Genomic DNA, 25,277 nt, shown 5'->3' with positions numbered 1-25,277 from the left:
GATGATTTACAGTTCTATGTAATATGTCATGTTTCATGTTTTTGTAATGTTTCATACAGTGATGCAGGTCTACTGCAGTGAATAGGCTAAATACAACTTTGATCATTTTTATAGCCTACTACTGTATAGTTAACTTTGGCCTTGGTGCCCTGACATGTGGCCCCCCACCAAATATGCCCAACTGAAGGCCAAGTGGCCTTGCCCCCAGAATGGTGAAATTCCAAGCCTGGTTATAATACCCTAACACCCCCCGAGCACATTGTCTTAGAGAAGACCTCCTTAGCCTCTTCACTCAGCAATGCAGGAACTCCTGTAATCCTCCGCTGTGAATAGTTTAGCATCTAATTCAAGGACTTACCCCCAGCAGTCTTTCTCAAGGTTTAGATCAGGGTTGTAATGGTAGACATCAGGTGTGGGAGGACTTTCCTGCCCTATGGTAAACAGCATCATTAATAGAGAAAACCCTCTCTTGGACACACACACACACACACCTTCATATCACAAAGATCTCTTTCACGCTCTGATATTTGTACCCTGACACACCCACACAGTGGTATCTTTCTCCACTGAAACACATTTGAATTTGATTTTAGGCACTGTATTGCTTTTAGCACCAGGAGAAAAAGAAATGGCGTCAATTCCAGTTTTACTGTCTTTCTTTTAATTGAAGTTCTGCACACAGTAAGATATACAAGGAAGCAAAAACGGTGAAGTCATAAACAAGAGTCCCAAGTGCAAATAACATTACCATTCTACCCATATATTGCTAGATGTTGAAATATGTAAAACAAAGACAAAGAAGTTATATAAAGTCACACATAACTTAAAGCATAGCAGACAGATTTGGGACTGAATCTCATATCAATGATTGTGTATGTCATAATGTCATAAGTCATAATAGGTTTATGGGAACACATTCAATTCTGGAGGCTTGTTCAATGAAAATACAGTACAACTTAAAATGCCCAATACCAAACATATACACACAGTAGTAAAGCAAACACATGTGGATTACTGATACCCACCACAGATCAATCAAGAAAATAAAAAAATACTCAAGATATTTGGTCATAAAAATTTCTAGAAAATACTTTTATATGGTAAACATTCAGAAGAAATTAAATAACAAAACAAAAACAAAAACACTTCAGATTGCTTCAGGCACAGCAGTAGTCGATGTGGGTGAGCAGCTCACGATGCTGGCTGGTAGGGTAGGTGGTGTGACATTTGGGACACTCCAGGAAGCTCTCGTCCAGCACCTTGGAGGGGGAGGTGGGGTCGTCCACTGTGAGACGCTCCAGCCGGGTGTAGGAGGAGGGCTCCGAGAAGCGAGACTGGTGTTTCTGCAGGTTGGGAGGAATAGAGGATGTGTACCATAAACCAGTGGCACGCGCACACACGCACACACACACAGATAAGACAAGTCACACAAGATCAGATCAGAGTTGTTGGTCATATGTTCAACACTTACTTATTGTACATCTAACACAGTTGTGTGCAAAATAATAGCAGTGTGTTTTAAAACATTGAATAAAGCTCAAAATCCTTAGAATAGCTGTTAATATCCTTAGAATAGCTGTCCATAATATCAATGCATTGGGAACACTGCACATTCAATTTCAAATCAAAACATGACCAAAATTGATCAAGTTTGTGTTATACCTTTAGGCCTACAGAAAGTTAAGAAAAGGGAATTAGGCTATTTAAAAAATAGCAGATTTTGATTCTTTACTTTGAATCACTGCACTAATATCTAGTTGCATTACCATTATTTCTGAGAATTGCTTCACATCTGTGTTGCATGGAGTCGACCAGCTACTGGCACCTGTGAACAAGTATTCCAGCCCAGGACGATTGAACTACATTCCTCTGCATTTCTGGGTTTTGCCTCAGAAACAGCATTTTTGATGTCACCTCACAAGTTTTCTATAGGATTGAGGTCTGGGGATCGGGCTGGCCACTCCATAGCGTCAATCTTGTTAGTCTGGAACCAAGACTTTGCTCGCTTACTGGTGTGTTTTGGGTCATTGTCTTGTTGAAACACCCATTTCAAAGGCATGTCCTCTTCAGCATAAGACAGCATGACCCTTCAAATATGTTGATGTATTGAAACTGATCCATGATCTCTGGTGTGTGATAAATAGGTCCAACACCACAGTATGAGAAACATCCCCATAACATGAATTGTGCACCACCATGCTTTACTGTCTTCACAGTGCACTGTGGCTTGAATTCAGTGCATGGGGGCCGCAGACAGTTTGTCCAACGATCCACATGCACTGAATTCAAGCCACAGTACACTGAAGTCAGTAAAAGAAAAATGCAAACATGGTTTTTTTTGCCTGCCTAACATTCTTTTTCTTATATGGTTTTCTTCACTTTCTGTAAAGGTATAACACAAGCTTGATCAATTTTGGTCATGTTTTTATTTGAAATTGAATGTGCAGTGTTCCCAATGCATTTATATTCTGGAATTAACAGCTATTCTAAGGATTTTGAGCTTTATTCAATTTCTTAAAACACACTGCTATTATTCTGCACACAACTGTATTTACTCTGGTGAAGACTGCTATGTTACTATGTCATATCATACGTACCTACATAGTCCTAGCCATACAAAAGAGAGCATACACCTCTCATCAATGCACACACACAAAAACACACACACACACACACACACACCTGTAAGAGTAGATCGGACGCCCTCTTCCGCTCCTCCTCCAGGAGCGTGTCGGCGTTCTCCAGCTCTCTTCGCTTCTCCTCGTACCTCCCCCTCAGGCCGCGCGCCTCCTCCTGGGCCCGCACTACCTTCTCCCGCAAGCCCTCGGCCTCTCGCTCCGCCTTGGCCGCCCTCTCCCGCTGCTCCTGGGCCTCCCGGCTGGCCTGCCCGCTCCTCTGCCGCTCCGCCTGCGCCTCCCCCTCCACCCGGCCTGACCGCTGCCTCAGCTCCGCCAGCTCCCGCTCAGCCTGCATCGCCTGGGAGTCGGTTAGGGGGCAGTTTTTAGTCATTCAATCTGATAACAATGCAGTTTTATTCATTCACTCTGATTTCAATGTAGTTCTATTACAGTTCCTTGTATTGTATGACTCATATAATGTTATTGATAAAGAAAAGATACATTACAGTTTCAAAGGCCTAAAGCCCATTAGAACAAGTGCAAAAGTTAAACTCCCTTGTAACATGGAATAACATTTTAGCCAACCCCAGCAGACAAGAGGAGACCCATCTCTCTGAAGCTGGAGTATGAAGAACACAATAGAAGAAGAGAAAAGGGGAAGAATATTGAGGAGTGAAGAAAAGGTGAGAAGCTGGTAAGCCAACCATATAAATAGAAAACTAGATGCCACATTGTTTGCTGTTTCTATGTGGCCACAACGTGTCTGTTTGGCGGCCATATTGGGGCGGTCACAACCTGCTCAATGAGTATTGAGAGAGAAGACAGCATTTTTTCAATACACATTAAGTGGAATGACCACCTCGATATGTTGTGTCACGTAGGCATATGTCTGAATGGCGAAGATAGTATCTAGGTTTCTATATCTATGAGGCCTACTGGGATGAGCAGTCCTACCTTCTCCCTCAGTGTACCGGCCTCCCTCTGCGCCTCCTGCAGCTGTTTCAGCAGCTGCTCCTGCTGGGCAGCCGTGGTGGTCTTGTTCGCTGGAGAGAAAGAGAGAGAAAAAGAGAGAGAGAGAGAGAGGAAAAAAAAGAGAGAGAGAGAAAAAGAGAGGAGAGAACACAGGGTGTAAGCCATATGAGCGCTGTCATGTCAAGTTTTAGCAATGTTGTACAAAAGGTGTTTAGTAATAAAATTAGCAAACTGATGTATCGTCACAAACGAGGAAATCAAGCAGTGTGAAATCAACATGACAAGCACAAGATATGCTCAGCAACAACAGTTTTGGTCAGTGCATGCTGCAATGTTCCAGAATAGGGCTCCTCTGGTCCTGCACAGGCCTGGGTGTGTGGGAGTGTCCTTACCCTCTGAAGGGCCCTCTTTGCCCTGCTGCGGGAAAGTCTGGTTGGGTCGGCTGAGCTGCTGCTCCAGCTCCTGGGTCCGGGCCAGCAGCCCCTGGACGTAGGCCTCCCGCTGCTGGTCGTACACCAGCCAGTGCTGGTTCTTCTCAAGGGCCTGTTACACAACAACCAGCATGGAGGGAGGGGGGGGGTCAATTCAGATAACACTGTATGCTGCGCGCACAGAGGCTTTCTCTACATTAACTATGTATTATAGTGGTATGGTGAACGATTGAATACATGAATTTTACATGTTGTACAGAATGGAAGGAAATGGTGTGAGAGATCATTTCTAAAAAGGACTCCAGAGGCCTTCAATTAGCTACAGCCAGTGGAGTTACATGATGCACAGCTATGAAGACATATGCGCTGATGGATATGACGGTGTTATTCTATTACATCTCTCAGCTGGTCCTGGATCACTGCCACATCACCAGTCTGGACCTGCCACAGAAAAGAAAAATACTTAATCATGTACAAAATACTTGTGTATACTGTTTCTCAGTCAGTGTTTGTGAACTGATGATGAAATGACCCTGACAGTTTTAATCTACCGCCACTTTATTACAGGGCCTTGCAGCAGACTACCATGGAAAACATATCAATAATCTGGAGGTTTATCTGCCTGTCGACCATGAGTAAATGACACTGTCTGTCCCACCCCGAGAAAAATCTCACTCTGTACCGCTACACCCCTAGTCTCCTTCTCATCCTATTATCGTCTCATAGCCTTTCCATCTTTGTCTGATTGACAGGGCCAATCATAACTACTCAACTGCCGGGCTCATCCGCAGTAATGCCTCTTGAGCCTCTCATAAACGGTTAAGTCTGTTCGTGTTTAACTATAAGCCTGTCAACTTTAAACTTGCGGGGTCAAACCATCCCATAGTTGCTTAGAACAAATATTAGCATGCTTTAGGGGTCAGATGGTCATCATTCCTGGGATGCGCAGATGACCGGGGATTCCCTTCTTCTTGACTGACTGTTAGTGATTATGGATTTAAGAAAGTCTGCCCAGTGTCTCCCAGCACTCGAGGAAGGCTTTGGGAATTACTATAATGATGTCACCTGGAGTATTGTTCAACATACAGCAGTTTTCCAGCTTCCTTCTAACTGATTTACCAAACCAGCATAGTTGTGACAGACTGATTTGTTGATTAACTGATTAATTCTATAAAAAGCGCCAAACATTTGTTCAACATTTTTTAAAAACAAATAATTATTAAGGTTATGTCTAAGTGTTCACCCACACTGAGGAGCATCATGTTATTTTATCATTTGACATATAGTCACCATCGCACTAACTACAGGGACGTTTCATCCTTCTTTTGAGTGGCCATGCTGCCACCTACTGGTGATTATTATGCAACAGGATTCCATTGACATAAGGGCTCTGACATAATATTTGAATTAATAAAGAATATAGCCTACCCAATCATCGGAGAAATTCCTCTGCAAGCAATATTTTATCTCAGAAAACGTACATTTTCCCAATTGTCAACAGGTGAATAAAATATGCCCATCATTATCATTTCGCATTTACTTAGGCCTTTATCCTGAAACGTTATGGTGCTTCCGTTGGGTGAAAGTGAAACTAAACGCTGCGAGATGCATTTCAAATGCGTTATTACCCCTTACATGGTATTATTTGAATTTCAATTCTGAAATATTGCTTTGGATAAAGCCATCTTCCGGACACAAAAAAAAACATTACATTTAGACAACATATCTAAGGAATTTCTTAAAATAGTTAGGTAGCCTACTAGCATTTTCCTCCGAAACCAAACAAACAAAAGTCATTTGAATGATTGGTTCTCTCACCTGTGCAGCGGGGTCACGCTTCTCCAGGGCCTGGCATCTTTCCGTCACTGAGGCCAACCTGTTCTTCAGGTTCTCCGTCTCTACAGTCAGCGACTGGAAGAGTTTCTCTCTCTGCTCGGCCTCTTTCTTCTTCTCATCCAGCTGGGAGTGCAACGACGCGACCACCTCGCCCTGCGCCGAGCGCAGCTGTTGTCGGAGCGTTGCGATCTCCTGGTCCTTCGACAGGAGCTGTTGGGAGTTCCTCTCCCTCAAGGTCTCCAGAGATACGATCCTCTGAAAGGAAATGCGACAAAAATAGAGAACGATGGAGAACATTTAGGTCTATAATTTCATTCCATGCCCACAATAACAACCAATTAACTCCCCAAATTTGTAATATAATACAACAATAATAATAAACAAAAACAGGACGAGGTCCTCGCCCTGTGGGGTTCGATTTTTATTCATATTTGTTAGGTTCGTCTGTACAGGATCCTCTTTACATAGGCCCCCTCTTAATATTCATGTATCAAGTTAATGTTGCTGCAGGTGACATACCTCGAGTAGTTTCGTTTTGTCCGAATCGGAGTGCTTTCCATGTCCATGCCGTCTGGACATTTCATCCAAGTTCTTCTTAAGATGTGCATTTTCTCTGCGGAGTTTATCAAGCTCCAATTCCATCTTGGAGCCATTTGATTTAAAGCCCAACTTGTTAACAATAGCATCCTTTGCACCTCTGGCAGCCATTGCAAGAGTGTAGTCTTCGAAAACGACAGTAAAAACAATGTTAAAATGTTAATTACAATAACGATATATGCTTTAAACTCAACGGAAACTGACACATAATTTCAAGTGTGAATAGATTTATTTAAAAGGGTCCATTCAAAAAGTCAGGTGTAAGTTCACAGGTTTTGCGGAAATTATTTAAATTATCCTGTCAATAATATAACAAAACTGAAAAGGAAAACACAATATAACGTCAGCATGTTTGTTGTCTCAAGGACCTAAGAAAGCTTTCAGTTATCACCCTGTTATTCAAACTAGCATTACCTGATTTACAATAACATATACATACTTGATGGAATAAAGCGGTATTAGTTATCAAAACAGTATCGGATACGTTTATGAAAAGCAACTCACTGTCAATAGTTATGTTTTAAAATGTTTACAGCATCACAGCGTTTTTGAGGAAACCCTTCTTCTAAACGGTCTGGCCGTGCTTCCGTATTGAAAACAAGTTTGAATACGGCGCGTCTGACGTAATATCCGGTTTTGCAATTTACGCCTGTACGTCTCTGGTTTATCAGAGAATGTCTAAACGGGCTCTGGTTTTATATTTTTTTACAGCCTACTACTACTACTACTACTAATAATGATAATAATATAAAGAGAGAAATGCCTGGTAGTGGCCTTAAACGCAAATTTATTGAAGTTGTAAGTAGAAACAAATTATGGTTATGGATATGGGATTTGGCAGACGCTAAATAGGCATGCTAACCTGGTAGAAAGGCTAGATTTTTCGGTAACATTCAAGTAGGACTGTAGTAGGCTAGTATCAGGTTGTGATGTATTGTAGACGCAAAAACAAGAAAATGAGAAAGTCAGGCAACTGCACATTAACCTGACTCCGCCAGATGGATTTGCTCCGCATATCGAGTGAAACCTTGAAAGCTCGCGAGATCAGGATGGTCTTACGAGGCTAACTGCACATCTGATGCACGTACCGTACATTAGCCAGAAGATGGCACCAAAATGCCTAGTGTACGGGCTGCATCATGTAATTATCTTCATTACAGATTTGTTTATGGAACTTTTCGGCTGCGATTTATGATACCTGAGGCATTGGTCTAAATTTTATTTATTCAGATAGATACAGCAACAGGGATAATGATGAACTTAGTATCTAGTAGCCAATGTATGGAGCATGAGTCCCTAATGTAATGTGAATATCGCTACAATCAGGTGAAGTACCACTTATACCACTGTAATCATCAGCCTCCTCCTCCACCCATTTCCCTGAGTTAAACCCGGACCAGTTCCCTGGAGTTCCGCTTATCCACAGTAATGTCACTGCCTTGAGGGAAAGGCATGAGATATCATCTTGCGCGCATAACTAGGATTATATGCTGTTACCAATATGTTGCGAGTTGTTGTGGAATGTGCCAAAGGACTTCCTAAAAAGAAACTTGGTTCCCCCGATCCCATTACGTCAATATTTTTTAAAGGTAAGTCAGTTGGGGGTTATGCAAATGAGAAAGTAAGGAAACAATATGAGAAATGCTTATCGCCTAGGCTACTTATTCTTTGACATGTCTTAAAGTAGATTTCGTGTCAATTACTGTGAGTAGACCATCACTGACTGATTTACCTGGCCTTTCAGAATATAAAATGTTCTTTAAATGACCAGAAAAGAGAAAAACACATCCTTTGATTAGCAGCTGCCAACACCCTGTACCAACATTGATGACGACTATAGGCTACTGAGGATTACATGGTCTGCTTGTGATGTTGAGATAGGATCAGAAGTTATTTGATAGGGTGTAAACTAACATTTCTGTTATTGTCTGCTAGTGTTCGCTCACGTAGACATTTCACTGTAATGTTAAATTACTCATCAATGTTCGGAATAATAGGCCTTCAACTTGACAAGGGCTATACAGTAGTAGGTCTAGAATATTTCAGAATATATATGTTAATATTTCAGGAGAAAAGAAGAAGACCAAATCAATTAACAATGAACTGAATCCAGTTTGGAATGAAGTAAGTAACCATACACTGTAAAATACACTGTGGGCCAGTTTTATTTGTTTTCTTGATGTATTATTCATAGACAAAAACATAATTAATTGCTTTCTATTTATCATAGTTTCATCACATTATTATAGTTGCAACCTCAGCCTCAGCAGTGCCATGCTGAACTCATGAACTAATTGAAGGGTCACATACAGTATGTCACAAGGGTCACATAGATGCTTAGACCAACAGTTATGATTCGATTATGAGGGCAACATTATCCATGTGAATTCAACATCAATTCAGTATTACTTTTAGAAGTTCAGAAATTCATGTCTTAATCAAAATCTTTAATTAATAACTTTTTAGTGACCTCAAAGCAAAACATTTAGATATGGCTCAACCACCATTTCATTCTCCTACAAATAATATGCTTATGCCCTTCCAGGTTCTCGAGTTTGATTTAAAGGGTGCTCCACTTGATACCACTGCCTTCATCGATGTCATCGTTAAGGACTATGAAACAATTGGCAAAGACAAGTAAGTACAAGGTGGGTGTAACGCCCTACTTTGTTGACACAGAAAAGCAGTGCCAACTTCACAAAGGTACACAGTAAGGCATTTGGTCTGGTTTCTCACCGATATGCTCTTGCAGACTCAGAGCTACACAGCATGACCCTGTACTATTTACATTCACTTGGCTACCACAAGGTAACAATATGGGCAAGGCCAGAATTCTGCACCACTGACTTGCTGCGCATAACAGTGAAGAATATTCAACAGTGACTCATGCCATGGTGTGCCCTACTTGATTTAATTGAATCTTCCCCAGAAGATGCCACTGGAGTAATTTTAACTCAGTGTAATGCTATTAGATGAAGTGATGGTACTACTTTTCAGAGGGCTCTCGAATTTGCGAACTTTGGTTTGGAGGTTAGGCATGAGATTCTGTGTTCAGATATCTGGGTAAAGAGTCATTGGTTCACTTAAGGCTCAAGATGATGTGGTTCTTGGCAGACTTTCTGCCCATGATCTGCATGGCTTCAAAAACACTTACTGTGTAGACTCAGGCTGCAACTTTGGCAATATGGTCGACCAGTTTTGACATGTCCTCAGAAAGCAAGTGCATGACGCCATGCTGTCCATGTTATTTAGCCTAAAGTAATTATTCTGTAGAGCGACAGACCATCACCACTCCAGAGTCAGCTTCTGTGTGGTGGTCAAGGCCTGTTCCAGAGTTGGTCAACTAGAAACAGAATAGAGAAGACACGTGGTCAGTTACAGTGCAGCGACAACATGTGATGGTGAGAATGCACCTTGGCAGTAATTACGGGTACTTGACCCTGTGATTGCGAGCACAATGGTAATCAGGTACTTTTAGTCCAGTCTGTAGACATAAGGGATGCATGCAGAATATGATACTGATAGTGTATGTGCATTTGTAGCATAGTATCTGACATGAGGTGTATATTATGTTATTATGTGTGATATAATATTGCATTATATCCTTCTAAACAGTATTCCATACTATACACTATATATTGTTATATACTAGGCTGTATCCTGCCAGGAACAGTCTTGTGTAATCCAGTTGGCCAGCTGTACAGGTATGGGTGAGAGAATGTGCCATTGTGGGCCCTCCCTGTGTCCATACAAACCAGGTTGTGCTCAGACATGCCCACGGATGGGAGAGACTGGAGGAGATGTTGGCTTTTTTTGGAGGAGCACCCCGGATCATGTCAAATGCTTGACTGAGTAGTGTGTGTGTGTGTGTGTGTGTGTGTGTTTGTGTATTTAAACGTCAAGCCTACTGATGATTACCAGTGATTGGGCTACATGTGCTGGCTGGATTTTATGTGCACATTCTTTCCAATATTTTTTCACAAAGAGCTCTTCTGAAGCAAGTGGAAATAGTGAAAATGTAGGGAGTTTGCCGTTTCATTGCTGAAGAGTCCTGCTGTCCTGCTCGCTGGGTGGCTGACTGTAGCTTTAAGCATCATATCTGTCAAACGGAAAAAAGGAACAAAGTCCTTCCCCCTTTTCCTTCAAATGAGTTTTATACAGTCTTTGTCGAAGTTTCCACCAACTAAGACGCACATGTGGAACCAATCTGGAAGATCACTCAAGGACTAACCACAACTATGTGTGTAACACTGCTTTGGCGGGTGGTTATGTATATTTAACATGAAACTCTACGACGTAGCGCGCCATGTCAGAATACATTACCATACATTATCATACAACATTGCCACACCCATCATACATGATCACTACCCTACATAGCTCTCATTTCTGGTCATGGGGTTGTAATCAGTCTCATGTGAGGCATTATTTTAGCCAGTAATCCAGCCCTCTGTTCTGCTCTGCTCTGTGTCTCTGGAGAGTCGCTCTCTTCACCCCAGTGAAGTCTTCCATGGCCCCGTCTGACTCTCTCTGTCTCAGTCTCCCACTCAGTTACTCTGTCTGGTGAGGCTGGGGGGAGGAGAGGCGAGAGGGAGTGTGTGTGTGTGTTTTTTTGGTGGTAACTTAGCAACTTGGGAGAGAAAAGTTTTCGCCAGCCTTATTAGATTTCATCACAGCATGCCTGAACTCAGGAGTGAACAAGCAGTGTAGTCCTGTGGTCCTGTGATTGGATGAAGAATAGACCTCATCACTCCTCTGTGACTAGACATTGTTGCCTCATTGGGCCTATAAGCTCCTGTTTGCCAAAGAGCACACATGCGCTGTGCAGCGCTGTGATGTGTGTTGAAAGATCACGCGTGATGCTTAGCCTGGGAAAAGCATGCTTTGATGAGTTAGTGCTAGGGTCAGTGTGTATGTGTGAGCTGGGTGACTGGTGCACCAGCGTTTCTCAAACTTTCCATCAACGTCTGTTTCCTGATGACTGTAAAAAGAATGGCTCATTCACCATATGCATTGTATTCATACCATGTCATGAATCAACCATATCTCTGATAATAGACTGTCTATTTGTAATCAACATATTTACATTTTTCAAAAGGGGTGGGGTGATGAAATATAGCTATTATTGTAACTTAATCAGAGACATTATAGAGTTTTTTGTGTCAAGTGTCAAACAAGTGGCAACAGTCAAGCCTTGTAAACAGTATAGCCTTACAAATGGTAGTTGTCAATGATAGAAGCCATATTTGGCAATATCAAGCTAGAAAACCTAACTTTTTCATGTGACCACATAGTTCATTTGACAGAACAATACAAGCTAACTACGGACAAATTCCTATCTTGAGAACAGTACAAAATATATAATGCCATTTGAAGGAGTTTGTACCTTATCCAGGCCTGGTGGGAAGAATGGCAGGGATGGCATGTGTGATGCCAAATCTGTTGTCCTATTGTGTTCAGTGAGTAGCCTGCATGCAGGATAAGGTCTGTGTGGGTAGGTGGTATGCAGTGGGCAGCTGGCACAGCGAGCCATTACAGCGGTGTGAATTTCCTCACTGCCCAGGGCTTTTGTCACTTCCTCATAGTAACAAGCAACACACTCGTGCGGTTGCCAAGTGAGTCACAAGTGGTACCCACACGTTTAATATTTGTTCACCCGCCTAATCTAATATTGAAGGAGTCTCTTCCAGTGCAAGTCCAGTTTTCTGGGTAACAGTGAGAAAACACTTTGAATTCTGTGCATATAGAGTTTGTCTTGCGGCAGTGTGGTCATTGTCACTGGACAGAATAAGTGGACCCTCATTCTGTCCAGTGACAATGCCACAAGAGAGATCAGCTGAATGTTGATATAGGAATGTATTTTGGTTCCCCGTCTGTATCTGATTAGGAAGTGTAGTCTGTGATTGGGTACTCAGGGGTTCTGGAACATCAGTGTCAGAGTCATGCCCTCTGCATTATGGAACAGGATGTGATGATGTTACACACTCGTGCAGCAGGGCTACCCCTGGCTTGTCATGTGGGATTTCTCTGTGTCACTGCAAAACATCAACTACCAAGAAAACTTCATGGATTCCATTTGAATGTACAGTTGCATGCAAGGGAGATTGTATGCATCTACTGTATGTCTATATGCACAACAGTTCACCACATGAAGCAATTTGAGTGTGATGATGAATGAATGCTTTTAGAATGCCCTTTTGTAATATTAGTGTGTATTTCTGTTAGCGTTTTGAAGTCTGTATGTTATGTATAAATGCCCTGTATAGTTTCCTTGTGTATCAGCATCTGTGTCTACTACTACCTGCTGTGTTGTCTTTGAGTACAAGAACCTCGTCCTTTCATTGTTCTGTATGGTTATAAGATGTGTTAACTGCAAACTGTCAAAGACAAGACTTAGCATGTCTGCATTTGTACTGTGTATACTACTAATATTAAGTCAGATATCTGCATGCAAGCTCTGGGTCTACATTTGTACTGTGTATACTACTAATATTAAGTCGGATATCTGCATGCAAGCTCTGGAGGTCACTGTTTAAACTCTGCACTTACATTCAAGTGTGTTAGCACTGCAGTACAAACATTTACTCGCGGTTCATTTTAGTTTTGAAAAGCATTGACCTTCTGTTGAATGCTCCCGGATCTTTTGTGGGCCTAGCCACATTGCATGCTGGGAATCAGAAGTGGCTATTTGCTATGGGAGGAGGTCTCCCATGTGTCCATAAGTGTGTGTGAGTGATGTCAGGGGCTGTCACCACACAAAGGGTTTTTCTCTCAACAACACCCATTTTTATTAGCTTGCTGCAATGCTCTGTCTGGACTGCCACAATATCCCAGATGCTTCCTTGTGTGCTATGCCACTACATGATCTTGCCCCATTTCACTCTATTCTTCAATTTTCTGACACCTTCAGATTGTCTGGGCCTCATTGCCATTTCTGATGTAAAAGTGTTGCTACTGTATGTAGTCTTTTGTCGTCTTTGTTCAGTTCAGTGATTGTGGTCACAATTGTGCTGCTTATATTGGAGTTAAGCCCATCTACTTCATATATTTTTGTCTAATATTTCTATCAGCCAAACACAACTCTAGAGCTCAGTATTCTTGGTTAACAGTGCTGTCAAAACAAAGCAGTAAATGGATTGACTGGCGCTACTTACTGCCGTAGGAATTTAAATGGCTGAACTTCTTAACAGTACCAACATGCTTTCCCAACAAAGTCTGAGGTCCGCCCTGTCTTTGTACTCTGATTGTGTTTTAGATTCCTTGGCTCAGCCAAGGTGTCCTTGAGAGACCTAGCCAGTGGCCAGGTCAGATCTCTTCCTTCCAAAAACTTAGCGCTTTCCAGTGAGAGTGGCCAAAACATTGGGGTAAGTGTTTGAAGTGAATACATTTTTACATGCTACTAGTAAATATGATAAAAGAATGACTGACATTGCTGTACATCAAACATTGCAGCTGAAAAAACCACACACATATATCAGGGTTCCTCTGGGCTACAACTCAATTGATTGCCTCTGCATTAGAGCTGTTGTTACTTAGCAACTCAATCAGCATAACTGACAGCACCTGGATGTCAGTCTTAACAAACATTCAAATGAATATTTCAAACCATCAAACATTAGCACATTTATCAAAAACCAGATGATACTTTAGACTCTTTTTAGTTTTCAAAAAACTGTGTAGCAATTGTGCAACCATATTTATATTTAATCTGGTATGTCACTCAGGCGACTATTGATCTTACGATTGGATACGAACCTCCTGCCAATGCCCCGCCCAACCCTAATGAGCAGAAGGATGGAGACCTCAGTGCTGGAGATGCAGGTATGGTGCAGCCTCTATCTCTATGTTTGTTTTGCCAGTTAGCTGCCATTATCACTCTCCTGAGCTGACCTTGTGCTCACACCCCTGTGCTCACACCCCTTCCACCAAATGGAAGAGTACTATTTGCAGGAAGAGTACTTTGTAGGTAGGTAGCTGCCGCTAAAGCCATTCTGCCCTGTTAATGGGCTCTGACGATTTTGTTTGGAATGTTGGGTAACTGGAATTGAATGGATGTTGACTTTATCCCTCTGTGGAATGTGTGGGGATTAGGCCTTGACCATGCTTCATGTCTCTTATGCTTAAGTACTTGGTATTCAGAGGAGAATTATGGTTAATGTATTTCTTTGTCATTCCAGTGACTAAGGCTTCTGAAATGGTTTTACACATCTCTGCCATTGCTAAAACAGTAACTTTGTGATTCCTATTCAGCTGAAATGCTTACATTGACCCAGTTCTTATCGAAGAAACATCGAGAAACAACACACACCCTTACATGATTGCCAAATATTTCATTCCTCAACAGCCAAAATCAAACTAAGGAAGACAGGGTAAATAGAGATCTGTGAAGTTGAGATTGATACAGATATGCAGGACATGTGTCCGTTTTCTTTGTCTTTGCATATCTGTGTTTTCATTAGTGCAGAATAGTACTGATATAGTTTTTATGGAGGGAGACAGGCCGGTTTAGAGATGCTGAAGTCTGCTTGTGAAGCAACGTGGTCATTGTTTCGCTAATATCAATGTGTTTGTACTGTATTAGGGTGTGTGTAATAATGGAGACTGGTTAACAGATATGTGCACTTTCTAGTATAGTGTTACTTTCTAGCAATAGATAGTGTCTATTGCATAATTCATGCATGTCATGGACTCTGTGAAAACACAATGTGGATGTAAGACTGTGTGTTGAGACAGGCATTGCCAGGTAGGGATCAGTAGCATTGATTTGGGTTTAAGTTCACTGCTGCAGGTTGGCTGCACACTCCAACTTTAAAGACAGTTCTATAAGCAGGAAAGAAATCCCTTGTCATCAGTGTCATTGACTGGTGAAAGTAAGTGTAGAATGACACCTTTTATACAACTGCAGTTTCGTCTCAGCTGGTCTGCACCTCATCATTCCATGCATTTGCCTGTTTATCTTAAAGGCCTCAAGGGCTGATTAAGGGCTGTTCCTCTAAATGTCCCCACCAAACTGGGCAGTGCCCTATCTCCCTGCGATAGAAATGTGACTGGACTTTAAGTGAGCTCTGCTGCCTCTGTGCGTTGTGTCCAGATGTGGGTGTTGACGGGGATGAGACCCAGTTGGACGGCCCACAGGCTGGAAGCCCCGGGGAAACCTCAGTCCTGCCCCATCAGAACATCTTCAGGAAGGCCCGCAAACGCCAGCGGGCCCTGGTCAACAAGCCTCAAGACTTCCAGGTGACTTGGAGAGATGGGTTGGTGATTTGGTTAACTTATTAAGAGAATGCATTTTTTACTGGTAAGGTAAGTCACTTTGGATAGCATTTGCTAAATTAATCAATGGAAATGATTTGACAAATGTGTGTGCGCTATCAAAAAACCTCTGACACATTTGTATGTTGTTTGGCAGTGGATAGTGATTTGTCCCATACATTAGATTTAATAGAAGATCTTTGCTGCTTAATGTGATGGATCTTCTTGTGTGTTCAATCAGATTCGCTTCCGAGTCATAGAGGGTCGCCAGTTGCCAGGGAATAACATCAAACCCGTTGTCAAAGTGAACCTCTGTGGCGACACACATCGGACAAGAATCAAAAGGGGCAACAACCCATTCTTTGATGAGGTACGGCACACACACACGCGCGTGTGCGCACACACACACACACACACACACACACACACACATATACTGTACTCACCCTGTCAAACATTTAGTTTCTCCATTTATTGGCATTCACTGATATAACAGAAAAATAACCCCTTTGGGGTTTGTGCAAGAATGTATCCAAACAGAGCATTTATCACTGTTTCTTTTCCCTCTCCTGAATGGTCATCTCTACAGATGTTCTTCTACAATGTCCACATGTTGCCGTCCGATCTCTTTGATCAGTACATCAGCATACGGGTAAGCTCAACCAGCCATCTCAAATAGTCACTCACTAATCCTGATGATAAAGCTAAAAAGTCTGAGCACTTTGTTTTGTTTGTTAGTTGCCAGTAGCCCATGGCATTGTGTGTTTAGTACTGTTTGAAGGCTAGTGGGTCTGTATCTAGGGTGGTGTTGGCTATTCTGTACCTAGGATAGCATGTTAGCTCTTCTATACGTAGGATAGCGTGCTAGCTTCTCTGTACCTAGGAAAGCGCTTTGGTACCTCTGTACCTAGGAAAGCATGTTGGTTACTCTGTATCTAGGAAAGCACATTGGTTCCTCTGTACCTAGGAAAGTGTTTTGGTTCCTCTGTACCTATGAACGTGTTTTGGTTCCTCTGTACCTAGGAAAGCGTTTTGGTTCCTCTGTACCTAGGAAAGCGCGTTGGTTACTCTGTACCTAGGAAAGCATGTTGGTTGTTCTGTATCAGGATGTGGTTGTTTCTCGTCTCCTCACGCAGGTGTATGACTCATCGTCCTTGAGGGCAGACAGTCTTATGGGCGAGTTCAAGGTTAGACAGTGTTCCTCGGCCACACACACACACACCCTCACCCTCATCATAAGACACATCATAAGATGCTCACCTCCATGCCCATTAATTTACTGGCCGTAGGCAAATTATCTTTAAGGAATAAGGAAACCCATGTGCACCTGAAAGTTAAGTAACTTAACTTAAGCAAGTTCCTGTCTTTTGTTGCAGGTTGATGTCGGCTTTGTCTATGATGAGCCAGGTAGGCCTACAGTAGACCTCTTGCTAGTAGACCTCAGTAGTAATATATGTTTTTACCTTAACTTTCACGAGTTGAGTCATACGTCTCCTGTGTAGGTACTGCACTCAAACGCTCTGGTGCGAGGAGCGACTGTGTTAGCATGTTGCTATGCTAGCGGACTCAAATGTAGCCAGACGTAGAAGTAATCAAAAACATCCACGTTTTCCCGACTTAAATACAGTTGCACGAGTAGTTGATAAAAATGTCTACGGTCACACAACATGAAACGTGGCGATTTTCCAAGCGAATAAACAGGAGAACTACAATGTGTGGCGCAATAGCACTGGGAGTAATAATTAATTAATATTTTAATATTAATTAACACCTAATTGTAGATCCTATCCACCACAGAGTTTAGAATCCATGCTTGATCGACCCCTCAGCCTCCCCCTCCCCTCTGAGCGAGAGAGGCACACACACTAGAGATGCGCTGATGGGCTATTATTTCAACCATAACTGCATAGCAAAACTTATCATTCATCAGCACCAAAGTTTTTTTGACCAATTTTCAAAACCGCACCCGCCCACCATCCGCTGGTTGTTTTAATGTAGGCTAGGCTATTACTATGCTAGGTCGAAGTACTCCCAGTGCTATTGCGCCACACATTGTAGTTCTCCTGTTTATTCGCTTATTCGCGATTTATTTGGAAAATCGCCACGTTTCATGTTGTGTGACCGTAGACATTTTTATCAACTACTCGTGCAACTGTATTTAAGTCGGGAAAACGTGGATGTTTTTGATTACTTCTACGTCTGGCTAAGTCTGAGCCCGCTAGCATAGCAACATGCTAACACAGTCGAGCTGCGCACCAGAGCGTTTGAGTGCACGTACTGACACGGGAGAGGTATGACTCAACTCGTGAAAGTTAAGGTAAGAACATATATTACTATTGACATTGGGTGGCGTGTTCCTTTTAAAGGTTTTACTTGAAAAGGTGTATGTGTGTGTGTGTGTGTGTGTGCGCGTGTGTGTCTGTGCATGCACATTAATGTGGGTAACCGTCTGTGTGTGTATGCATGTGTGTGTTAATGTGGGTAACCGTCTATGTGTGTGTGTGTAGCTGTAATTATGTGTTTAGCTGTATTTGTGTGTGTGTGTGCGCGTGTGTGTAACTGTGTCTGTGTTGCTCAGCTCACTGCATCTTGAGGAAGTGGTTGCTGCTGAATGACCCTGATGACTCCAGCTCTGGGGCCAAGGGCTACCTCAAAGTCAGCATCTTCGTCGTGGGCACCGGGGATGAACCACCGGTAATGTAGAGTTCCTCCTCATAGATGGCTCTGTCTGTCTGTCTGTCTGACATTAATTCAGTCAGTCATGGGTTTGTCCAAACACTGCTGCTACCTCTGGTTTCCTCTGCATTCCCCCACCTCCTTCAGGTGGAGAAGCGGGAGCGTGACAGCGACCAGGATGACATCGAGAGCAACCTGCTTCTGCCGGCCGGACTGACCCTGCGCTGGGTCACCCTCAAGCTCAAAGTGTTCAGAGCAGAGGACATCCCTCAGAGTAAGAGCACCTCACTTCCTGCCTGGTGTAGAATGTTGCAAAGTTCTAGAATAGTGCCTCAGTTGTTTCTGCGGGGGCCAGCAGAACTATATATATATATATACAGTTAAGAACAAAATTATTCCTACCCCTGGCAAATATTGATGTAATGTTGATTTTCTCTTGACCAATATGTTTGTTCTGACTGAAAATGACACTGCCACATGCCAAAAGGTTGTAGCATTTTTATGAGAAGTGTTACACAACAATATCAACATTTTAAAGTGGCAGAGCCAGAGTCAAAGACCTCAATCCATCAAAAAAGTGAGCACAAGGCCAGAGTGATGGCGAAGCATCGTTAATGACTTAAAACCCAGATTGCTGTTAAAAAGGTGCGGTCTAGAATCATTGTGGAGACATGGAGAGGCTTGGTAGATATTATAAGAACCATTTTGAGAGTTGTGGATGCAAATAAAGATGTTTCCATTGATTATCTAAAAAGGGTATGAATAATTTTGGACTTGCCATTTTTCATAAAAATGTTAAAAAAGATGGAAATGCTTCTTTTTTTAATTCCATTTTTTTCCCACATTGTCTTACAAACTTTTGGCATGTGACGGCGTCATTTTCAGTCAGAAGAAACATACTGATAAAGAGAAAATCAGCATTAAATCAGTATTTGTCAGGGGTATGAATAATTTTGTTCTTAACTGTATATGAACTACTCGCAGACTAGTTTAACATGTCTGACTTGTACTTATGGATTCGCCCTAAGGGATTTGCTGTATGGCTGGAGCTAAGAACACAAGAGAGCGAGGGTGACTTGTGTAATAGGTTGTTTGGAACCCAACTGAGAGAATATGATGGGATTACTATCACTAAAGTTGAGCATGTACTCTGACTGCCATAACAATGGCTGGAGGGCAAGCTGCAGGTTTGGTGCCTCATAGACCCAGGTTTGAGGCCGGATGGGATGACTGTTCTCTCCCTTTGCCTCAAGGTTACCTGTTGTTTGTGGTGCAAGTTAATAGGAATCCAACTGAGAGAAGGTTACGTGGCCCTTGGTCATAGGATCCTAGGCCTGTAGAGTGCCTAACAGTTGCTCATTTGGCTGCATTGTTTAATGTGGCACGGAGCTGACTTCCTGCCGTTGACAGACTGTACGGCTGGTGGAGCAGAGAAACGCCATGTCTGCTTCCTGTTGGGCCGCTCCCATTCCACTGATAAAACATTAACACACTACTGTGTGGTTGGGTGGTTTTATGCCCAAATTTCCAGAAATGCCCAAAGTCAAGTCAAGTCAAGTCAAGTCAAGTCGGCTTTTATTGTCAATTTCTTTACAGGCACTGGTCATACAAAGAATTGAAATTTAGTTTCTTACTTTCCCATGCAGACATAGACATGCTTTAAATACAGACATAGACATACTATAGACATAGCCATAGACAATAAACATTAAATTAAAGTGCAAGACTGAAATATAGAACATGTATGTATCGAAATAGAAATATAGGACATATATATATATAAAAAAAATAGAGGTAGTTGTGTTGTATATTTATATAGTCTTAACAGTTACATGAAATTTAAACTTGTGCTTGTGTGACCTGTATATTTACATTGATATGCAGTAATTTCAAGTATATCAGGCTTGGGGGGGGGGTTAGGGTAGACAGGATCCTAGGTTCCTGGCTGGCTGGTGGGTGGGGGGGGCTGTCAGTGATGGGAGAGTGGGTAGAGTGTTCAGCATCCTGATTGCTTGGTGGATGAAGCTACTTGCCAGTCTGGTGGTGCGGGAGCGGAGGCTCCTGTACCGCTTTCCAGAGGGCAGGAGGCTGAACAGTTCGTGTGCAGGGTGGGTTGTATCCTTGACAATCATTAGTGCTTTGCGGGTGAGGTGGTGGTGTAAATGTCCTGCAGGGAGGGGAGTGGTGCTCGGTGCTCCAATGATCCTCTTAGCTGTGTTAACAGTGCGCTGGAGGGTCTTCCTGTTCTGATCTGTGCAGCTTCCGCCCCACACTGTGATGCTGCTGGAGACGATGCTCTCGATGGTCCCTCTGTAGAATGTAGTCATGACAGGAGGCGTGGCACTTGCCTTCTTCAATTTGCGCAAAATGCCCAAAGAACAATTATGTAGTTATGTGGACCTATTTGAACAACAGGGTTTCTAGTCAGTAAGTAAGTATAGTATACAGTACCCTCCAGAATTATTAGCACCCCTGCACCGTATGCCGGCGACCCGGATTCGGATCCCGCTCCGTGGTCCTTTCCGGATCCCACCCCGACTCTCTCCCACTCGCTTCCTGTCATTCTTCACTGTCCTGTCATTAAAGTCATAAAAAGGCCAAAAAAAAAAAACGGTATAAAAAATTATCTGTTGGTGATTTATTGTAATCTCACAATGAAAAAAAAAATAGGAAAAATCCAACCTTGAAGGGAAGCAAATTTATTTTGAGAAAAAGGAAAATCTCATAAATAAAAGCACCCCTGCTTATAAATGTCAATGTCAATTTTATTTATATAGCGCATTTACAGATGGCAGACGCACCAAAGTGCTTCACAGTGAAGTGCAATAAATAAATACAGGAAGGCACAAAAACAAAAAAGGCTACAGTTAAAATAAGAAATGCAGAGAAAAGAACATTTAAAACCAAACACTGGGGCATAAAGCGAGACACTAGCCAAAGGCAAGTGAAAAGAGGTGGGTTTTTAAAAGGGGCTTAAAAACATTCAGAGACTGAGCTGAACGGATGTGGAGGGGGAGGCAGTTCCAGAGTCTAGGGGCTGCCACTGAAAAGGCTCTGTCCCCCCTAGTTTTCAGCCTGGCCCTGGGTTCTTCCAGCCGCAGTTGGTCTGCTGACCGTAGTGCGTAGTGGAAGGGGAATGGTGGTGGAGAAGATCAGACAGGTAGGTGGGGGCCAGACCATGGAGAGATTTGTATACAGACAAGAGGAGTTTGAAATTGATGCGGTAGCGGATGGGGAGCCAGTGGAGTGAAGCCAGAACTGGGGTGATATGTTCACGTTTTTTAGTGCAGGTGAGGAGTCGCGCGGCTGAGTTCTGAATCGACTGCAGGCGGCGGAGCTGGGATTGATCAATGCCAGTGTAGAGAGCATTACAGTAGTCCAGTTGTGATGTGATGAATGCATGGATGACTCTCAAGATCGCTCTGGGGCAGGTAGGCTTTGGTCTTAGCTAGGGTTCTGTGGTGGAAAAAGCTCTTCCTAACTACTGCACTGACCTGCTGTTCGAACTTGAATTTGCTGTCAAAAATCACACCCAGATTTCTGACAGAGGGCCTGATGTTAGAGGCAAGGGGACCCAGGGCATCGGTGGAGAAGGCCGGAGAGGTTTTGCCAGAGACAATTAGCTCAGTTAATTAAAACCAATAAAACCTTCTTAAGCCTCCCAATACAACCGCTTGTAATACTCACCTATGACACCCCATAAAGTTGGAGAATACAAAGCCAGAGATTTAAGACCGTTAGTCTTTACAAAATTTCCCCAGACTTGTGCATTCTCCTCTTTGACTCGCCCCACTATTTTTCTATGGAGTTTAGATCAGGGGACTGAGATGGCAATGGCCGAAGCTTGATTTTGTGTTCAGTAAACCATATTTGTTTTGATCTGGATGATTGTTTTAATGATTGTGCCAATAATTCTGGAGGGTACTGTACTCTTTTGACACTGTGAGGGGAAATTTGGTCTCTGCATTTATCCCAATCCGTGAGTTAGTGAAACACACTCAGCTCACAGTGAACACACAGGACCAGATGTACTAACGTGTTTGCGCCCACTTCAGGCGTATTTGTTTCGCAACGTGCGTGTAAAATCATTGCGAGGTATGTACAAACAGGCCGCAATGATGTAAAGGCACAAACTGCCTGTCGCGACAGCTGAACATGTGGGAGTTTAGCGTAAAAAGATGGGAGGGGAAGCGTAAAGAGCGCTTAATTATGTATTCTGCGGTATGTACAAAGACTGCTCCTGAAGGCGCACGTCTATTCTGCGCCTAAATACTTCCGCCTTGTAAAAGCAGGTGTTAATCCAAATTGCAGTTCAATGCGTCAATAAGAGAACCTTTTCAAAGACAACAGAATCGCTATTTAGAGCACCAGTTTTGTAAATATTTGTACTATCAAAAGCAACCTTAACTTTCGTTGGCCTTTTGAATGTCTTACTTTCACGTCATTCACTTAAACTTTCCTACTTGCTAGATTTGACCAATTTTCCATAGCCTACGTGTGCAAGTACTTTGAGTAAAACTACTGATCTTCATTATCTCCCTGCTTGTTGACATCTTATCATGTATGGTATAATTTCATGATCATTAAAAAGAATCAAACGTTTAGTGTTCTCATCAGTTAACTTCATTCAACTGCACTTGTATAAGCTCTGCCAATCAGTTGTGGACGTTCGTAAATTGCGTTTATGGGCAGAGAAAGGCGCAGTTAACACTAGTTTGATAAATACGACGGAAACTTAGGTCTGACAGCGTTTGCAATCTGCGGTTTGTCCATGACGCTGATAACGCTACGTTCGCAAATGTACGTACATCAGGCCCACAGTGAGGTGAAGCACACACTAATCCTGACACAGTGAGCTGCCTGCTACAGCGGCGCTCGGGGAGCAGTGAGGGGTTAGGTGCTTTGCTCAAGGGCCGTTCAGCCGTTCCTACTGGTCGCGGTTCGAACCGGTAACCCCAGTTAAAAGTCCGAAGCGCTAACCAGTAGGCCACGACTGCCCCACAAAATGTTTGTGTCTGTCTGAACTGCCACATGTTCACGTTAAACGCGGTCACGCACAAAGTGTCCCGTTTTAGTTCCGATAAATCTGGTCACCCTAATGTTTATGGACTTTTGAACTTACTGTAGCTGCAAGGGCATTTGTTTTTGGTTTTGTAATCATTACATTGTTTTAGATAGAAGTTTCCTTCAATAACAGGTGTTATTAACTTACTAAGTAACTTCAAGGTCAAGGTAACTTTGTTGTCCCCAAGGGGCAATTATTTGCACAGCCAGCAGACAGACATAAGGACAAGACGCACAACAATACATAACATAAAAATACCCACAGTATCTAAAACATAATAATAAAAATAAACATAGTTGAAACAGTTTTGGCAGGTTTGTTTAAAATGGAAATGGGAAGTCGGGATAAAAGAGTTTCTGAGTCTTTTGGACCTGCATCTGGGCATGGAGTATCAATCAATGAGAGAGAGAGATCTCAATGATAGTGGGGGGAAGAGGGGGGCACTGCTTCCTGAAGTCAATAATTAGTTCCTTAGTCTTTGATACATTTATGTTTAAAAAGGAGCGCTTACACCTATCATTAAAATCCTTCACTATTGGTCTATGGTTAATCACGGTTCCACTGAAGAGAGACTCAATGACAGTCATCTGCAAACTTAAAAACCTTCCATCATATTGTGAACAGCATTCATTTTTGTATAAAACAAAGAGAGGGGAGAGGACACATCCTTGGGGGGAGCCGGTAGATAAAAGATTGCCAGATAAAACACCATTAACTTTAACCCTTTGGGATCTGGAGGTAAAAAAGTCAACTAACCATTTACTAACAACTAACTATTAGCCCTGGGTTAATGTTGTGTATCTTTGAAAGTCTGTCTGCTAAAATGTGGGGTTGAATACAATTAAAAGCTGATGAAAAATCAATAAATAGTAGTCGTACAAAATTCTTTGCCCCTTCCAGGTGGTTAAAAACTGTGTTGAGGAGGCTGCCTGTAGCATCCTCGACCCTCCCCTTCCTGCCCTGTAGGCAAATTGTAAGGGGTCGAGTTGTCGGCTGTGTTGTTGCTAAAATCTCCTTTTTTAATACTTTTTTCAAAAGCTTTCATAATGAGGGAAATGAGGGCCACTGGTCTAAATGCATTAAGTGATTTAGGTCTTTTGGTCTTAGGCACAGGCACAATCACTGACTCTTTCCAGACATGAGGGACCCGGTGTGATTGGAGTGACTTAACTTCTATTAAACCGTGTCGTTTGATCATATCAATAGCTGTGACTGGCTTCTGTGAATGTCTCTGAGATCCAGCTGGAATGTCTCTGAGATCCAGCAATCTATTGTATTGTTGAGTGTGCAGTTTCCTGGTTCACACTTACTTGATTACGTGACCGAGCATCTTTCGGTAGCTCAGTCGTTGAATGGAGTTGTGTCGGACTTGTGTTTCAGTGGACGATGCTTTTGCCCAGTCTGTCAAGGAGCTCTTTGGCGGTGAGGGGAACAAGAAGAATCTCGTGGACCCGTTTGTTGAAGCATGGTTTGCTGGGAAAAAGGTATTCTGCTGCTCACTGTTGGGTGTGTGTGTGGTACTGACCTCATTCCATTGGATTTTAAAACAGCCTTTTTTAAATTGTGTTTGGTATGTGATTGCAAGGCTCCTCTCAGGTCATTATTAGTTTGTTGGACTCTAATTCACTTTACCTGGTGTCCATAGCTGTGCACTCAGATCATAGAGAAGAATGCCAACCCAGAATGGAACGAAATGCTCAATCTGCAAGTCAAGGTACAGTACATGTCATGACATAGCAAATAATCAGCTGTGCTGTATGCACGTTGTTTTTACCTGTGTGTTTACCATGATTAATTGTAATTAAGAGTTAATGATCTTCACTTTTTTAT

General features: G+C 42.6%; 2 protein-coding genes across 4 annotated transcripts in view; one reads left to right on the top strand and one right to left on the bottom strand.

Annotated features, from left to right (window-relative positions):
• Window positions 1-649: 649 nt before the first annotated feature.
• On the bottom strand, window positions 650-7,072 carry cep55l (centrosomal protein 55 like). The gene is made up of 8 exons (XM_048234004.1): window positions 6,959-7,072; window positions 6,377-6,579; window positions 5,840-6,112; window positions 4,418-4,462; window positions 3,983-4,133; window positions 3,573-3,661; window positions 2,653-2,976; window positions 650-1,343 (listed from the first exon to the last, which is right to left on the bottom strand). The coding sequence occupies exons 2-8, from the start codon at window positions 6,563-6,565 to the stop codon at window positions 1,158-1,160; spliced, it is 1,257 nt and encodes a 418-aa protein (XP_048089961.1). The 5' UTR covers window positions 6,566-6,579; window positions 6,959-7,072; the 3' UTR covers window positions 650-1,157.
• Window positions 7,073-7,816: 744 nt separating this feature from the next.
• The window catches only part of LOC125287354 (myoferlin-like), a 37,325-nt gene continuing 19,864 nt past the window's right edge, over window positions 7,817-25,277 (top strand). For 2 of the 3 annotated variants that reach the window (XM_048233075.1, XM_048233074.1), the window contains exons 1-14: window positions 7,817-8,043; window positions 8,523-8,578; window positions 9,000-9,091; window positions 13,710-13,818; window positions 14,179-14,275; window positions 15,546-15,691; window positions 15,948-16,076; window positions 16,296-16,358; window positions 16,843-16,893; window positions 17,083-17,113; window positions 18,285-18,400; window positions 18,530-18,656; window positions 24,828-24,931; window positions 25,093-25,161. In XM_048233075.1, the coding sequence (XP_048089032.1) occupies window positions 7,956-8,043; window positions 8,523-8,578; window positions 9,000-9,091; window positions 13,710-13,818; window positions 14,179-14,275; window positions 15,546-15,691; window positions 15,948-16,076; window positions 16,296-16,358; window positions 16,843-16,893; window positions 17,083-17,113; window positions 18,285-18,400; window positions 18,530-18,656; window positions 24,828-24,931; window positions 25,093-25,161 (1,278 nt within the window). In that variant the 5' untranslated portion in view covers window positions 7,817-7,955. Of the gene's footprint in view, window positions 8,044-8,522; window positions 8,579-8,999; window positions 9,092-13,709; window positions 13,819-14,178; window positions 14,276-14,337; window positions 14,421-15,545; window positions 15,692-15,947; window positions 16,077-16,295; window positions 16,359-16,842; window positions 16,894-17,082; window positions 17,114-18,284; window positions 18,401-18,529; window positions 18,657-24,827; window positions 24,932-25,092; window positions 25,162-25,277 lie in introns of those variants that run through there. The other variant, XM_048233076.1, reaches the window with a different exon arrangement.

The sequence above is a fragment of the Alosa alosa genome, chromosome 22 (genome assembly GCF_017589495.1).
Source record: "Alosa alosa isolate M-15738 ecotype Scorff River chromosome 22, AALO_Geno_1.1, whole genome shotgun sequence".
Taxonomy (NCBI): Eukaryota; Metazoa; Chordata; class Actinopteri; order Clupeiformes; family Clupeidae; genus Alosa; species Alosa alosa.
The sequence above is the reverse complement of the archived record's forward strand: the minus strand, read 5'-3'. Positions and strand labels throughout refer to the sequence as shown.

Coding starts and splice junctions, on each gene's coding strand:
- cep55l (XM_048234004.1), bottom strand. CDS start 6,565: ATGGCTGCCAGAGGTGCAAAGGATGCTATTGTTAACAAGTTGGGCTTT. Junction 4,463..5,839: donor AGCGTGACCCCGCTGCACAG/GTGAGAGAACCA, acceptor TTTCTGTGGCAG/GTCCAGACTGGTGATGTGGC. Junction 2,977..3,572: donor CCGGTACACTGAGGGAGAAG/GTAGGACTGCTC, acceptor ACCGACTCCCAG/GCGATGCAGGCTGAGCGGGA.